Source organism: Gigantopelta aegis, chromosome 9, assembly GCF_016097555.1.
Source record: "Gigantopelta aegis isolate Gae_Host chromosome 9, Gae_host_genome, whole genome shotgun sequence".
NCBI classification, from domain to species: Eukaryota; Metazoa; Mollusca; class Gastropoda; order Neomphalida; family Peltospiridae; genus Gigantopelta; species Gigantopelta aegis.
In genome coordinates, this window is record NC_054707.1 from 67,421,283 (window position 1) to 67,439,043 (window position 17,761).

Consider the following 17,761-nt stretch of genomic DNA (forward strand, 5'->3'; position numbering starts at 1 on the left):
ATCGTAAGATTTTGTGGACGGGGAAGCGGGACGTAGCCCAGTGGTAAAGTGCTCGCTTGGTGTGCTGTCGGTCTGGGATCGATCCTCGTGGGTGGGCACATTGGATTATTACTTGTTCCAGCCAGTACACCACAACTGGTATATCAAAGGCTGTGGTATGTGCTACCCTCACTATGGGAGGGTGCATATAAAAGATCTCTTGCTACTAATGAACAAATGAGCGGGTTTTCTATTTAAGACCATATATCATAATTACCAAATGTTTGACATCCAATAGCCAATGATTAATAATCAATGTGTTCTAGTGGTGTCGTTAAACAAAACTTTAATGTAGGACTTTGTATTAAAACGTGTAGCTGAACTGTGGTTTGACACCCTTTGGTAGCGTGTTTACGTCAATTCTAAAGGGGTTCGGTGCATGCCATTGCGGAACATTGTGAAAACTCGATGTTCCAAAATGCAATTTCCTGTTTTCTACAAGTAAAATTAATCATTGCAAATGTTGGTAAATGCCAGTGATATAAATATGTAAGGCTAACATATATTTTAACTGGCGAATATCCGTAAAAACAATCATGTTTAGATCCAGGGGGACGCCTAGACACAGATAAATACTAACCAACCGGATCCATGACAGATAATAGACTGCCATAATATGTTAATACGTATTTTATTTTACGACTAGACACGATTTCGAATGTTATGTGATTGCATGAATATGATGCATAATCGCCTTCAAATTAAGCTATGAAATATATATTTCTGTATCGTGCATATGTTATAAGAATTCAAAACATCCACATAAACAATGATTTATTGTGATAAACTGCCGTATCACAGTCTTTAAAACAATGGTATGCATTAATATGAAAATCAGTTTGCTCATAATATACGGAAATGTATTTGTGGACGACCACATGTATAGTAGTTGTCAACATTCCATTACAAGATTATCTAACTGGGTACAGTCGAACTATTATTGTTCTTCTAGAATAAACAGTATTTGTCTGACATCATCTTGGTTAAATGATAAAACGTTCGCCTTCAACAGTCAGTCAAATGGCTTTTGTTAGTTAACCACAAATCAGGTTTCAATGACCAGTGTATATATTATATTATATACCATATATCTACTGTCCCCCCATTTGCATCTACCAAATTCCTGTCAAGCATTGTTTGTAGATTTTTTTATTTCCATCGATTTACTGACATCATCACTGTCTTCCATTACATTTGAATAGAGCTCCATTTAGCCATTATAATGTCTTGATATTGTCACCAATGATCGGTTTACAAGTTGATCACTGTACAGTAATTTGATGATGTATTCTATTATAGTAAAACACAAGAATATAGTATCACATCCAGATTCCACAAATTAAATGATAAATAAATGGATACTTTGCTATCTGGTTGTTGTTAATTTTTATTGTTTAAGTTTTATATAGATTTAAAACATGTCAGTTGGACGATAGTCAGCAACTTGATGAAATAATATTTGACATTAAATTCTAGGCTTCTTCAGGTTAATGTTAAAGATCTCTGGTACATAGCAGAAGTTAAACGTACTTTATACGAGAGTTTCTGGAACAAGTCTTTCACAAGAATCTTTCTTTTTTTCAAAAATAGAATATGGCATGCATACGAGTTAAAAGCTGCTGGAATGCAAATAACAAACAAAATAAACTCGAACGGGAATGAATTCGACGACACATCACACTTTGCGTATAGTCATTAAGTACTCACAGTATCTAAATACATGGGCGTCCATATAAAAAAATATGTTGACGGTCAAAAACAACATGGTGTAGGTCAACAAATAAAACATGAATAGATTTTTTTCTGTTTAATGTGCTGATGAGAGGAATGACAATCGTGTTCTTTCATCTCTCTCTCTCTCTCTCTCTCTCTCTCTCTCTCTCTCTCTCTCTCTCTCTCTCTCTCTCTCTCTCTCTCTCTCTCTACGTCTCTGTCTCTCTCCATCGCTCTCCGTCTGTCTGTCTGTCTCCCTCCGTCTTTCTGTCTCTTTCTGTCTCTCTTTCTCAACCCGTCACATCTCCGACGAACCACTAACCTACATTCAGTCCCTTTGTTAGTTGTTAAATATGATTAATCAAATAGAAACAAAAGAATAGCATATTATATATATTGCACGATAGCACAGGCGTGATATTGACGTAGAAACGGAAACAATGAATCCATTGTGACCACACTTCATACGAAACTGATTCATTCACCAACCACTAATTATTATCAGTTATCCTTCCGATATTGCTGACAAACCGGAAACGGAAGTCATCCATTGTCCTTGTTCACAAAACTCCCCACGCTTTTTGGTAATTTCTTTAGTCTTGTTTCATACGTCTTCATACAGTCTTTACATCTGATAATATACACTTAACAAAATACAGCAATACACAGAATATCACAGTGACGATGGGGTGCGGGGATGAAAACATTTAGCCAACCAAACCTCCGTATATGTCCCTTTATGCGCCTGCACATAGTTACCGAAATATCCGGTATATACGTGGACGGTCGGTCTTGCTATTTATGTCTAATTACATTTGTATCGATCAGTCTATTAAATTTTATTCATCTCTTTGCAAAAAAATGTTTTAAACATCTCCAAACAGTTTTCTTTTTTTGAGGGTTAACAACCGCCAACACAGATCTGCGGAAAACGTCTTTAATTCCATCCCCGGTAAGCGACGAACATTCTACATAACCGAGTGCGCCGACCTTTCGCGCTAGTTTCCTGCCTTGCGTAGACGTCACACATTTGCCGGAAACCTGGTTATCCCTGAGGTCAGTCTGTGTGCCTACGATGATGAAAGGAGTCCCTGGCTTGAACTCTTTGAGTTCCGGAATCCACCGACTTCGAACGTTGACTAAGGAATCGGGGCTGATCAGCGAGAAGCAGACGACGAAGACGTCAGTGTTGTAGTAAGACAGAGTGCGCAGTCGATCGTACGTCTCCTGAAAACAGACAGAACACACATCAAATATACAGCAGGCGTCAAACAAAAATAATAATACCCTGTTCACAAAGACCTCTTACCATGTCCGTCGCCAGCCCCCTCCCCCCTCTTTCACCGCACCCTAGATCCGCGCCTGAATTACAGGTCCGTACAAACCGGGGGCTGACTCCCACTGTAAACCCAACAACACATATATATAAAAACAATAATAGTTTGCCCCCACCCCCCACTCCACTGGCACCATAGCATGTGTCCCTCACACTTCACATATCTTTCCTACGCAGGGCATAATATTTCACGCGAACCGTCTTTGTGTTCGCGTGTGGGTTACACAACGTTAAATTCTCGCGAACCGCCAGTCGGTTACGTGGTGAGTGTTACGTCTTTACCTGGACTTATGAAAGGCAGGTTTAAGAGCTAGATTGGACCACCACGGGTTAATGAGGAAACCACTAATATAATGCACAAAGAAAAAAAATTATGTGGGCATATACAACATGCTTAAACAGGTCCAGTGGTGGTCTTTGTTGCTTTCTAGTCATTTATCCGCGTTTCAAAACATGAAACAAACGTAGGTTAACACTGCAGCTTTCATCAATCACGAACTTTGGAGAGTTACTAATTCAAAAATCAATTAATAAGGAAGACAAACTTGATATAAAAGGATAGCGAGATTAATATGCTATGCAGTATCCAAGTATTTGTTTGGGTCATGAGAATTAATTCGTAGTACTTTAATAACAACGTTTATTATCAAAATAACAATTTCGTTGCAAGGTCATCGTTAGTTGATGTTCCAGTGGGCAGTTCTGGATCGATTGTTCAGGGAAAAGAAAGTAAAAGATAAAATACAACACAGAAGGTAGATTAAAGGAAGACTGAAAACGTGCACGTGTGATGCACGTTACAAAGCATGTCGGAATGTATTCATGATTTTATGCGTTGATGGGAGTCGGAGATCAATTTCTTTCATATAAATATTGATTTAGTCTAGTTTAGTTTATATTCATTTAAAAGTTGTCAAAATTGTTATTCTGCCTTGAGAAATATCAGCTAGACCATACAGCCATTAATCTGTCGTGGACTCGTGTTTAAAGCTGGTAGATACTGGGTTCGTATCTCATACTAGACAAAAATAACAAGTTTGTTTGGTTTACGACACCACCACTGGAGCACATTGATTAATTAATCATTGGCTATTGAATGTCAAACATATGGTTATTCTGACTCGTAGTCATCACATTGATTAATCAATCATCGGCTATTGAATGTCAAACATATGGTTATTCTGACTCGTAGTCATCACATTGATTAATCAATCATCGACTATTGGTTGTCAAACATATGGTTATTCTGACTCGTAGTCATCACATTGATTGTCAATCATCGACTATGGTTATATGGTTATTCTGACTCGTAGTCATCACATTGATTAATCAATCATCGACTATTGATTGTCAAACATATGGTTATTCTGACTCGTAGTCATCACATTGATTAATCAATCATCGGCTATTGATTGTCAAACATATGGTTATTCTGACTCGTAGTCATCACATTGATTAATCAATCATCGGCTATTGATTGTCAAACATATGGTTATTCTGACTCGTAGTCATCACATTGATTAATCAATCATCGGCTATTGATTGTCAAACATATGGCTATTCTGACTCGTAGTCATCACATTGATTAATCAATCATCGGCTATTGATTGTCAAACATATGGCTATTCTGACTCGTAGTCATCACATTGATTAATCAATCATTGGCTATTGAATGTCAAACATATGGCTATTCTGACTCGTAGTCATCAGAGGAAACACGCTACATTTTTCCTAATGTAGCAAGGGATCTTTTACATGCACTTTCCCCACAGACAGGAAAGCACATACCACGGCCTTTGTCCAGTTGTGGTGCATTGGTTGGAACGAGAAAAACACCAATCAGAGGTGGTTCGATCCTGCGACGCAAGCACCTCAAGCGAGCACTCAACCGACTGAGCTCAATCCTGCCCCCCCCCCCCCCCCCCCCCCCGAGAATACGGGTTTGTCGTTCACATTTATTTTGTATATAATTAGATGGAAAAGATGCATTTTCATATTCATATATAAATACTCTATACAGTACTTAACAAAACAATTTTGGCTGAAACATGTTCATTATGGCTAATAAAAATCCCATTTGGCTAATTGTTTGGCTACATGTATTTTTGATCCAGGGTGAGCCCTGTACCTCCAATTACTCTATTAACCCGTCTTGTACAGACAGCCCAGATAGCCGAGGTATGTGCCCAGGAACGGTGCGCTTGAACCTTAATTGAATACAAGCACATACATAATTTTAAAATAATAAATTATAAATTATAATCATCTCTCAAACCTTTTTCAACACACCTTTTCACTCTACCTCTAACTGTAAGTCAAAGACCCGCCCACCCCTATGGCATGGATCTGGTCGTATAATACCTGGATACAGCCACCTCTTTAACCATGACCGCTTTCTAACCGTGTAAGCCATACAGCGGTAATTCGCGAGTTAAATAAGGTAGAAGTATACTATTTGATTCCTGGTCTTGACACGTATGCAATTAGGTTCGAACAACGGAGCGGAGTTCTACGAACCAGAGCCGTGTTATTACCCAAGTGTTACACACACCTACCCCATTCAGCGAGGAATGTGGGACCACAGATTTGATACATAGTAAACTGATTAAATCTCGCTTTGCTATCCATGAGTGATTTTTATTTTTCATTTCCCCATTATTTCTACCTTTCTAGGTTTCCCTTGGCAGGGAAGATTAAGAAACCGAACACCATGACGAAATTATAGCTTATGTGTTACAAATCTCAATATTTGGTACTTTACCAACTTTCGGTGCATCCGCACCAATACACGGCTATTTAAATGAATCTCAGGATCATAGGTAACATTATATTGGTACTTTGTTCGTGATAGAGAAGTGGATAAAAGGTGATAAATTGTTAATAAATAGCTAGTAATGTCAAGATTAGACTGCCAACTGCCAGCACAAAGTTGGCCAACTTCCTGCTGCCACTTCTACGAATGTCCAGTTGCTAGTCTGAGCTCTCTTACGAGTCGATTCTCGTCGTATAACCCATGAGTTGTTAGTCTGAGCGCAGCCGTTGTAAATTGGGAGTTTGTGGAAATTACAACGCAACCGTAGAGTTGGCCAACTTTGTCGTGACAGTTGACAGTCTGACTCTAGCATAAAACGTTTTTGTGAGTTTTTCAACGTTGGATGTTTGTTGTTATTGTTTGTTTATTTTTGGGGTTGGGTTTTTGCTATTTCTTGGTGTTTTTGTTGGGGGTTTTCGTTTGTTTATTGTTGTTTTGCTTTTTGTGTGTTTGTTTTTAATTTGTTATCCAAAAATGACAATAAATTGATTGGCAGTTACGACAGTTATTTTGATTTGTATCGTAAAATGTTTGTCACATCGATACAGTGTCGTTTGTGTTAAGTTTTAAACTTAACAACGTCGTAGAATAACTCAAGAATTGTTCTCCGTGCTGGGGGTGGGGGACGATCGTGTAACAAACATTCATTTCTATTCAGAACAGTTCAGAACGTTACACCCGCTCCCGGTATGTCAACAACAGTCTTTCAATTCTCATTTTGGTGACTGGTGGAAATCCCCACAACATAATAAAAATGTGTTTTATCTGTCCGGTGTCATGATAAATGGCATTTAGACCATAACAAATTATATGTACATATAAAGACGAGGAATCAAGGGGACGTAACTCATAACTAACGTGACAGGTGCCACAGAACTAAACTATACATCCGAGACATTTTTACGAGCCAGGGTGTTGTCGTTATTCTGTGTGTTAGTTGGATTTGTAGAACACCTCGGTATATCCACAGAGTCGTCTGTCACATAATAATTTAACTATGGAAACAGAGTCATAGCATAAACGTAAAACGAAAATAAAATCCCCCCCCCCCCCCCCCATGGGCCAATGTTATAATAAAAATGATTTGGTAGATTAATTTAAGTGGTTTATACCGTTACATAACGGAAAATGCTTGTTAGTGAACCATTTGAAATACAATAAACAATACCACAATTACCAAGATGTAATAAATAAATAAATAAACAATTAAATAGTGACACTCGATACTTGATGACCATGTTAAATATCTCCCTGGGCAAATGGAAGGGGTACCAAAGCTCCAAGCAGTAAGGTTTAGTAAGTTCTAAATAAATGTCACTAACCCTCACAGACGCTTCGGCCATTGTCCTGTGCATTATATTAACACAGTTGATAATGTCCACTAGCCCAGGCAGGACAAAACAATCATTAGCCGCAACCGAGGGCTACCCCTGCGTGTGCTGTAACCTTACCGTGGTGCAGGGGTGTAACATTCTTTTTGTTTACCCCTGCGTGTGCTGTAACCTCACCGTGGTGCAGGGGTGTAACATTCTCTTTGTTTACCCCTGCGTGTGCTGTAACCTCACCGTGGTGCAGGGGTGTAACATTCTCTTTGTTTACCCCTGCGTGTGCTGTAACCTCACCGTGGTGCAGGGGTGTAACATTCTCTTTGTTTACCCCTGCGTGTGCTGTAACCTCACCGTGGTGCAGGGGTGTAACATTCTCTTTGAGAATGGCCAATACAGCACAAAATTAAAGTTTCCGTAATATTCTGTGATATTTGTGTTTTTGCACAGTTCTTTACACTGTTTTTGTTTAAGTCTTGAATTTTTATATTGTTGTTGATCATCACTTTATTTATTTGCATTACCATAGTTTGACACCCAATAGCCGATGTATTTTTCGTGCTGGGGTGTCGTTAAACATTCATTCATTCATTCATTCATTCAACCGAGGGCTAGTGAATTTGCCGAACCCTGAGGTTACTGCAAGCAAAGTAATAAACATCTACCATCTTTTTAAATTATCAAAAGTGATATTTGGAAAAGTTCGAGTTAACAGTATTGCTTCATCTATGAAAGTTTCAATAAAACTGTAGATGAGGTCTTGTTTTGCATCAGTAAAAGAGATGTTATAGCAAGGTAGATGGCTGCTTTAAATTAATTACTTCAAGGAAACAAATTCGAGTACGCGGTTTGGATTTTAAGGTTTGATTTTTTAATGAGATTTAAGAAAAACAGGACAATCTCAGGTCAGAACTATCACTCTATCACGGAGATTGTGACACTGACATGGATAAGGCTTGAAAGTTTCGGGGAACGAGTCGAAAAACAAATTAAGCAGGGTAGGACGATATCTTTCATTCTCTATTCTTTTCTTTTTTTAAACTGCTTTTACCTCCACAGGTCCAAATAAAATGTTATGCATGTATTCTTTTCACCTACATATTAATAAATAAAACTAGTTTTAAAACTAATCTAATCTAAAAAAAAAATATATATATATATATATATATATATATATATATATATATATATATATATATATAATATTAAATAATAGGTCCGGCCCTTTGTTCTAGGTAGGGACGGGTTCCCGAAAACGCACAATTTTTTATTTAAGACTAAAGTAAAAAAAAAATATATATATATAGCCAACTGCCTGAACATATTAAAACATGTTGAACTGGAATTTAAAATTTGAATGGTTTGACATACAAAAAAGAGAGCTTAAAAGACGCACCTGTCCCGCCGTGTCCATGAGACATAACTCATAACTTCTGTCACCGAGTTCCGTGGAAACTGCAAAATAAAAAAAAAACATTCATTCAGACCTATTACTAGTACATACAGGTATGTATGTGCTGGTCTCACGGGTATATACAGCGGCCATACAGGTATACAGTGGTCATGCAGGTATACAATGGTCCGAGGAAGGAGATACACATGTACATGTGTTTTGACAGTGCAGAGGGAAGAAAACATCTTCTGGAGTGTACAACTGCCATCATGACTTGTTTCACCAGTTTATCGAGACCTACACAGCCCGGATCTGTGACGGGGGTGGATGTATGTTCAACCCTTTTCACGAACTCTTGAGTGACCCAAACATCCAGTGTTTTGTTTAATGACAACACTAGAGCACAATGATTTATTAATCATAGGCTATTGGATGTTAAACATTTGGTAATTCTGACATACTAGTATGGAAACCCACTACATTTTCCCATTAGTAGCAAATGATCTTTTATCTAGCTCAGTCGGTTTGAGCGCTCGCTTGAGGTGGATGCGTCGTAGGATCGAACCACCTCGGTGCATCCATTCAACTAAAAGTGTTGGTTTTGGGTTGGGTTTTGTTTTGTTTTTTGGTTGTTGTTGTTTTTTTGTTTTTTGTTTTTTGGGGGGTTGTTGTTGTTCCAACCAGTGCACCACAACTGGTCAAAGGCCGTGGTATGTGCTCTCCTGTCTGTGGGAAATTGCATATAAAAGATCCCTTGCTGCTAATGAAAAAATGTAGCGGGTTTCCTCTGATGACTACGAGTCCGAAATACCAAATGTTTTACCTCCAATAGCCGATGATTAACTAATCAATGCTCTAGTAGTGTCGTTAAACAAAACAAAATTCTTCTTTTAGTGTTAACGATTGTATAACATCTGGGTCGGATGAGTATTTCTGGGAAAGATTACCACGTTTATATAATGTATAGACTGTTAAAGTAGATGCTCATTTCAAAATTTAGTTTAGTTCATAGTTTAGTTCAAAGTTTGGATTGGTTTAGTTTAGCTCAGTTACTCAGTCATCAGTTTTATATATATATATATATATATATATATATATATATATATATATATATATATATATATATATACACAGATTCGTTAATACCGTGGTCAGCACGTTCAATGATGAACTATGACTAATTGTAATTATTTCCGCGCGTGCCAGTCCAGCTGTCACGAGATATATGCATACTGCCTGTTTACCAATTACAACACTTGAAACCTAATACTGAACTCCACCACTAACAAACAACATTGCACACGCCTAATGTCAGCTGTGCACACTAAAATAGATAGTTTTCATCGGATCATTTCTAAATCCGAAATATGGAGTAAATACTCGTATGACATAAAATATAACATCTAAATGTTCATGGTAAAACAAACCCTAAAAACAAACACAAAACAACTACAACAACAACAACAAAACAAAACAACATTATCAACAACAGCAACATCAATAAAAAGAAATAAAAACAATTAAAGATGACAGTGAGTGGTCTATTTGAATTCCTTCGTGTGTAACCGGCCTCGGTAGCGTCGTGGTTAGGCCATCAATCAACAGGCTGGTAGGTATTGGGTTCGGATCCCAGTCGAGGCATGGGATTTTTAATCCAGATACCGACTGCAAACCCTGAGTGAGTGCTCCGCAAGGTTCAATGGATAGGTGTAAACCACTTGCACCGACCAGTGATCTATAACTGGTTCAACAAAGGCCATGGTTTGTGCTATCCTGCCTGTGGGAAGCGCAAATAAAAGATCCCTCGCTGCTAATCGGAAAGAGTAGCCCATGAAGTGGCGACAGCGGGTTTCCCTCTCAAAATCTGTGTGGTCGTTAACCATATGCCTGACGCCATATAACCGTAAATAAAATGTGTTGAGTGCGTCGTTAAATAAAACATTTCTTTCTTTCTTTCTTTCCTTCGTGTGATTTGCTTCTCAGGTGAGCATTATTAAAGAAAGCATGTTACTAATCTTCAGAAACATCTAATATACACATATACATGTAGTACAAATTGGTCTATATTACGAGCTCTCCCCTTCCCAAAGGCTCCTAAAATATGCACATTCATGCAAATAATTTTAGTAGTGAAAATATTAATGAAGCAATCGGGATCTCTCTCTCTCTCTCTCTCTCTCTCTCTCTCTCTCTCTCTCTCTCTCTCTCTCTCTCTCTCTCCTCTCTCTCTCTCTCTCTCTCTCTCTCTCTCTCTCTCTCTCTCTCTCTCTCTCTCTCTCTCTCTCTCTCTCTCTCTCTCTCTCCTCCTCTCTCTCTCTCTCTCTCTCTCTCTCTCTTTTCGGCCTTTCTCTGTCTTTTCTTTTTCCCCGCCCCCTCCTCTCTCTTCCTTCTCGCTCACTCAAATATTATGTACTTTCTTTATGTGTACTTGACATAGCGTCGAGGTACTTATCAACTAACCTAATTAGCATTTGAATTCTACCTAAGAGGACAAGACGATATTCGAGCACGATATCTGATAGCGCTGCATTAGGGCGACAACTGCAACTTTATCTGTGTTGGGACACCGAGAGCTGCGCGAAGGCGTGTAAAGAATGCCAGTAATGTCCTACTGTAGGACAGTCGCAGGGTGTTAGTGGTATGTCATTCTCCTGTAGATCATAATCTAATTGTCACGATTACAGCCGCATCGCCACACACCTTGTCACATTGTGACACTCTCACAAGCAAATACCTGCAGATCTTGTGACTCATTTAAAATTAACGTGTTTCATAACGCACAGTGAGTGTAATCAAATATGTCGGTTTTAACTTGTCTACATGGTTGCAAAGATTAGCTACCTGGATTATATTAATGCCACAATAGATTTATCGGATGTGTTGGGAGCCTCCCATAAAGAGCGTACGTTAACCCCCTCCTCCCCAGCATACGCTCTTTGTTTTATGTGTTCCATCACTACTCACTCCACTCCACCCGCACCCCCAACCCCACCCACCCCTTCCCCATATAAGTATATACTGGACACAATTAGGAGTTGGAATTGTCTACATTTCATAAAATGAAATTTAACATCTACACGGATTAAAAGAATTTTAAGTATTAAAAAACGTTTAAGACATACTTCATTTTAAAATTATGTTACCGGTTTTCATTGTACATTGGTATACTTTATAAAGCTTTGCTAAATTTGCTTTTCCTGATTTCCATACAAACATGGTTTAGATATTACATTTACTCAAAAGTTCCTGTTTCACAGTACCAGGAAGTATTCAATGAGTAATTAAGCTTCGCTAAATTTGCCTTTCCTGATTTTCATACAAACATGGTGTAAATATAACATTTTCTCGAATATTGCATTTTCTCAACATCAAGATGGAAGTGGGTGGACTGTGGTTAGCTTGCAATAACACTTTTTGAATTCTTAATACCTACAACAACCAAGGGTGTAGACTGTGTGATTCAGGGGGTTTGGACGACCCCGCCCACCCACTGAGGCTAAAACAGTTTGGGGGGGGGGGGGGGGCATACAGTGCAATATTAGGCTATTCATATTATATCCATTATCCATATATTATATTCATATATTATATTCATATATGTGTCCAGAGAAAATGTAGACAAGAGCAACCGCTAGATTCATATTCGACCCACCCCTCCAAGTCCAGACCATGCAACGCCCCTGAGAACAGTTAATTAACTTACTAACTAACATTAACTATAACGGACATAGGCCTACATCAAGTACTATTGCCACATTGTCATTTATTTATGTATTTGAAATGTGTACTGTGTACCTCGTGTGTCGTTGAACGGTCGGGGAGTAAATAAAGTGCAGTTTGTTGTTTTATTGTTGTTGCTTGTCGTTCTACATTTCATTATGCTCTTTTCGAGGTCACAGTCAATGGTGTGCTTGAAATCTGGGGATTGTTGATTTACTCTTCTTTTTTTTTTTACTAAAGATGATACTGCTATGGTTGAGTGATGAAAAACGCGCACACCCATTACATTACTCCCGGTGACTGCTGGGATATCACTAGCATTTAGCTACAGTCTGAGAACGGAGTTATTTATGGCACCAGATTATTTTATCGGTTCCTATTGTGCAAAAGTAAATTATTCGGCGGTTGTCAACATCTGTTTTAAATAAAAACACGAAAAACCCCATAACGCTTCAGGCATCGGGTAATTATGTTCGTTTATTTATTGCTTTCTTTTAGAAATTAAATTTATTATTTGGCTAGTATTTTTAGATTTTAAACAAACAAAAAAGGATTAAATTATTTGTGCTTTAAAAAACCCCGTGTAGAACCATTTTTTATTTAAAGATAAATGCGAAATTCCATACTTCGGGCCAAAACTATTATAAATTACACAAAAGATCTGCTACTTCATGAAATATTTATACTAGCATATGCTTGTAAATAATCAAAGCTAGGATTCAAATTAGATTAGTGCGAGAAGGCTGTGTAACAAACAGATTATCTACGTATGTACAGGTAAAGCAATTAGAGATGAATAGATACATCCACTTTCCATAATACCCGTGAACACGGACTAATTGGATTTAGCCGTCTCAACACGTCGAAGTAAAGAAAATACTTGGTGTAAGTTCTGGAGCATATTACAATTACGTCACGAGTAAACGTGCAGACATATTGACTCGGGCAACAAAAGTAACGTTTATACACTCTAAACGAGAGTAAAACAAAACCAATACCAACATCAAAACAACATCTAGATAAAAGTAAATTAAGCAGCAACGTGTCCTGTGACAATGTTCACACATCTCGCCATGCTTTTTAAGGATTGCTGTTAGCACACTTTAATTTCGCCTTTTTAAGTTCACTATTGTTTTAATGTTACACCGTCATTATACAACATTAATGTTTTACTTCCGTGTCCTGAATAGGTTGCCTAGGACAGTGTGCTTGAACACTGACCAGTATAACAGTGCTAATCGCTTTTCACCTAGAGTCGTAGTTAGAGAGGCGCGTGTGTTGAAATTTTAGCAGGGGAGGGAGTGTTCCAGAATTTGGTGTGCGAAGTTTATAGGGGTTTGAGTCATGCTCCCCTGAAAATATATTTTTAAAAAGAAAGAAAAATTGCTTAAGCAGGAAGGGGTTTAGACCGTGATCACACACACATACGCACGCACACACACACACACACACACACACACACACACACACACACACACACACACCTGCACTCGCGTATAATGCCACCCTGGAAAAAATAAACTAAAATATGTTCCTTTAGTTTAGAAGTGTCCATTTTTGTCTAGCCGAGGGAAACGTTTTATACTATGTCCTGGTTATCTTTCGGTACTCCCGTTTTACTTATAAAAAAACTAGGGAAGACCTTGTCATCTGTACTAATTAGTAGTATTCAAGTTGTACATGTTTATTTATATATACACTATAAATCAAAGCTCAGTTGGGCAAAAAAAACCTATACTGTCAGATTTGCTGAATACATTTAATGTGTTAACGTTCGCGGCAGATGAAAGTTTTAGTGAACTACCTGTCTGTTTGATGTTTTCAACTGATGTATGGATAAACGAATACAAAGACCACCAGCAGGGAATGACTGACTGAATAAATAAATGAATGAATGCATGCATGATTAACGACACCTCAGTACAAATAATATATTGGTTATTGGGTGTGAAACAAAAGGTAGGTACATGAATTAAGTGATTACCATATCAAGATAAAAACAATTAATGTTGTGCAAATATATCGGTTTAAGTATGTTGTATATGTATATTTTTATTTAGTGTAAACCAAATCGTTTCTACATTCCCACACCCATGCATGTTCAAGCATGCTCGCTATAGGTACCATCTCTGATCTTGCCCCCAATCGAATTAAAATTAGCTCCACTATTAGTATGTGGATCTAACAGCAGTCAGTTGGAGCTCATGTCCACCAATCAAAACCTTACTTGCAGAATCATGCCAGTGATTTAAAAATAATTTGAAAACATTCCGAATTATCCTGAGGGTATACGACATGTTTCGTGTGAATTACGAATGCCTTAAAACATGTTTTATTTTATAAAATAAATAATTTGTAATGTAAAACTGAAGACTGATTTAGTTGGGGGAGGGGGGAGGGGTATATAAATAAATAAATAATTTAACGTAAAATTGAAGACTGATACCCCATCCCGTACGTATTGGTATGGTTCGCTGTACTGCGGCCACTAAAATAGACTCGCCCGATATTTTTAGAATTTGTATGCTCCCAAATAACGTTATAAAAGGCGAAGTGTGATTGGTCAGTATTTAAATTATTATTTACAGACGAAATGTTACCTGGACATGGGAGACTACGCAGTGTTGTTAGCAATCTGATTAAAATTAGTTCTACTGGTCTAAATAAGGCATTCGTAATTCACATGAAACATATCGTATACCCTCAGGATAATTCGGAATGTTTTCAAATTATTTTCAAATCACTGGCATGATTCTGCAAGTAATTTTATAATTGGTGGACATGAGCTCCAACTGGCTGCTGTTAGTTCCACATGTAATAGTGGAGTTAATTTTAATTAGATTGATCTTGCCCATATCTGTACACAGAGCAGAAGTATTTATAATTTCTCTTCAAATATTTCGTTTCAGGGAACATGCCGAAAAAATTAGGTATGGTCGGGTTAGCTGTTTCTTCCCCTACATTTTTTATTCTTTCCACCTACATATTAAAATGTTTTGAAAAAAATACACTGAAAAAAACACAACAAATTGAGGTCGGCCTTTTTTTAAGGTATGGTCGGGTTTTCGGAAGTACACTTTTTTTTAACGCCTTATCGAGTTGCTCATTAACTGGTGCTCGTTAACTCATAGTGATCCAATCTCGTTTTCTCACGAAAAATCTTTCACACCTGTAAACACCTGTGTATATACCTTGCTCAAGATAAGTTCGGGTAATCCTATGACATCACTCATCGAAATACGATTAAGTCTTTAATCAAATGTAACATTACATAAAGGGTACTTTGATTTTCCACTCACAGCTTAATTTGTGAAAGGAAAATCTAACTTTGTATTGATGTGAATTTAGGATATTTGACTTATATGTATATTAATAAATATTTACTGAATAAATAATAAACGAAATTAAGCTAAATTACAAAATTTTACAGCTGCTTGAAACGACGTCCAGCCAAAATTGTTCGCTCTTACTAGCTAAAATGTAAAACTTCATTCAACTAGTAAGACGAAGGATGAATAACTGTACTGGCGTCTTAGGTTAAGGACCACGCAGATAATGAGAGAGGAAACCCGCTGCTACCACGTCATGGGTTACTCCTTTTCAGTAACAGCAAAGGAGGTTTTATATGCACCATCCCACAGACAAGATAGTACATCATACGGCCTTTGTTACATAAGTTGTGGAGCATTGACTAGTATGAGAAATAGCTCAATGGGACGGATCCTAGACCTACTGCAGATCTTGCCACTGGGCTATTTTAATACGCATCTTCTTGCAGTCACATCCAATTTTATTTATTTATTTATTTGTTATTTCTTTTTCTTCATTGAATCATAAATATTTGTATTAGTGAAATACTGATTCAGTACTAATACTACGTAAATAAATTCTCATGTATTAAAATTATTTCTAACAGCAGTAGTCATTGTTCAGTGTTTATGTAAAACACTCACTTCATCAGCTCAGCCCTACCTCTTCCCCACCCCTAACACACATTGTGGTTTTACATAATTATATAAATAATATTTTCATATACTTACCCATTGTGACACCCAATAGCAGATGTGTATTTTTATGCTGGGGTGTCGTTAAACATTCATTAAATAAAATAAATTAAATTAAATAACACAAGTGACATGCTCTCATTTTAACTAACACCCTTGCGTTTCAGGTTAGTTAAAGCGATACAATAGAGGGTTTTTTTAAATGAAATATTACTATTCTTATTTTTCTTATTTTTATGATATACTCACCTACGTAACTGTCAAAGCAGGTCGGGGTGTAGTCTTTGAGAAACTTCCCGTCAATATATCTGATCAACATGCTCGTCTTCCCCACTGCCCCATCACCTACCACGACGCATTTAATATCCGCCGCGTCGCGGGCTCGAGTCGTCACCACCCTCATCTGTAGATTAGATATGTAATACAGATATGTATAACACGCACTGATAGTCGCACGCTGTACTCTCCGTGATGGTTCTCCAGTTGTGTGGTGAGGAAAAAACGCCAAGGATGGTTACAATGGTGTCACGTGACTATTTCGTTCCGCTTCGCGTAGTTTGGGTGGTGTTTCCTGAGCTAAATATAGGTATTAACATATCTACGTGTTTACATATTAAGTGTTATGACGGGCCCGTGACCGCAATAATTAAGAATAGCTCTTTATCACGTACTTTTGCTTAGACTGGATGACTATATAAGACTTAAGTATATTTAATGGGTATTTCATTTTCAAAATTGTTTATCGCTAAGAATAAATACTAGTATTTCGTAACTATTTCTGTTAATGATTTAAAAACAAAACTAAAAAATCCTTTAAGAAAAACCCCAATAAACAGGTCTGCAACGAAAACCATTCAACAAATAAAAAATAAATAAATAAATAAAAGGAAAAAAGAACACGCGCGCGCAAACACACACACACACACACACAGAGAGAGAGAGAGAGAGAGAGAGAGAGAGAGAGAGAGAGAGAGAGAGAGAGAGAGAGAGAGAGAGAGAGAGAGAGAGAGAGACACACACACACACACACACACACACACACACACACACACACACACGCATGCACACACACACACACATACCTTTTTGTTATTTTATTTTAATTATTATTTAAGAAATGTAAATGTGTCAAACAGGTTGTTTAACCAGCAGGTAATTGTGACACTCATTATTTCACAGAAGATATAATTGTTAGATTGATAATCTGAGCGGACGTGACATGACTTAATGAAAACAAATAAATCATAAAAAAAACCTTCAATAACACACATTTTAAAATGTTACAATTACTTAAATGATGTGTCCATCAAATACATATTATAGGATCAAGGGCTGGCGGGACGGGACGTAGCCCAGTGGAATAAAGCGTTCGCCTGACGCGCGGTCGATTTGGGATCCATCCCTGTCGGTGGGCCCATT

The 17,761-nt window shown here is 37.6% G+C and overlaps 1 protein-coding gene across 1 annotated transcript; it reads right to left on the reverse strand.

Annotated features, from left to right (window-relative positions):
- Positions 1-800: 800 nt before the first annotated feature.
- On the reverse strand, positions 801-16,840 carry LOC121380825 (cell division control protein 42 homolog). Its single transcript, XM_041509809.1, has 3 exons — positions 16,592-16,840; positions 8,622-8,680; positions 801-2,979 (listed from the first exon to the last, which is right to left on the reverse strand). The coding sequence occupies exons 1-3, from the start codon at positions 16,743-16,745 to the stop codon at positions 2,596-2,598; spliced, it is 597 nt and encodes a 198-aa protein (XP_041365743.1). The 5' UTR covers positions 16,746-16,840; the 3' UTR covers positions 801-2,595.
- Between the last annotated feature and the right edge of the window lie 921 nt (positions 16,841-17,761).

Excerpts from the sequence above, each read along its gene's own strand:
- LOC121380825 (XM_041509809.1), bottom strand. The coding sequence starts at position 16,745 with ATGAGGGTGGTGACGACTCGAGCCCGCGACGCGGCGGATATTAAATGC. Across the intron at positions 8,681-16,591 it reads CTGCTTTGACAGTTACGTAG|TTTCCACGGAACTCGGTGAC; the intron begins GTGAGTATATCA and ends TTTATTTTGCAG. Across the intron at positions 2,980-8,621 it reads TCATGGACACGGCGGGACAG|GAGACGTACGATCGACTGCG; the intron begins GTGCGTCTTTTA and ends GTCTGTTTTCAG.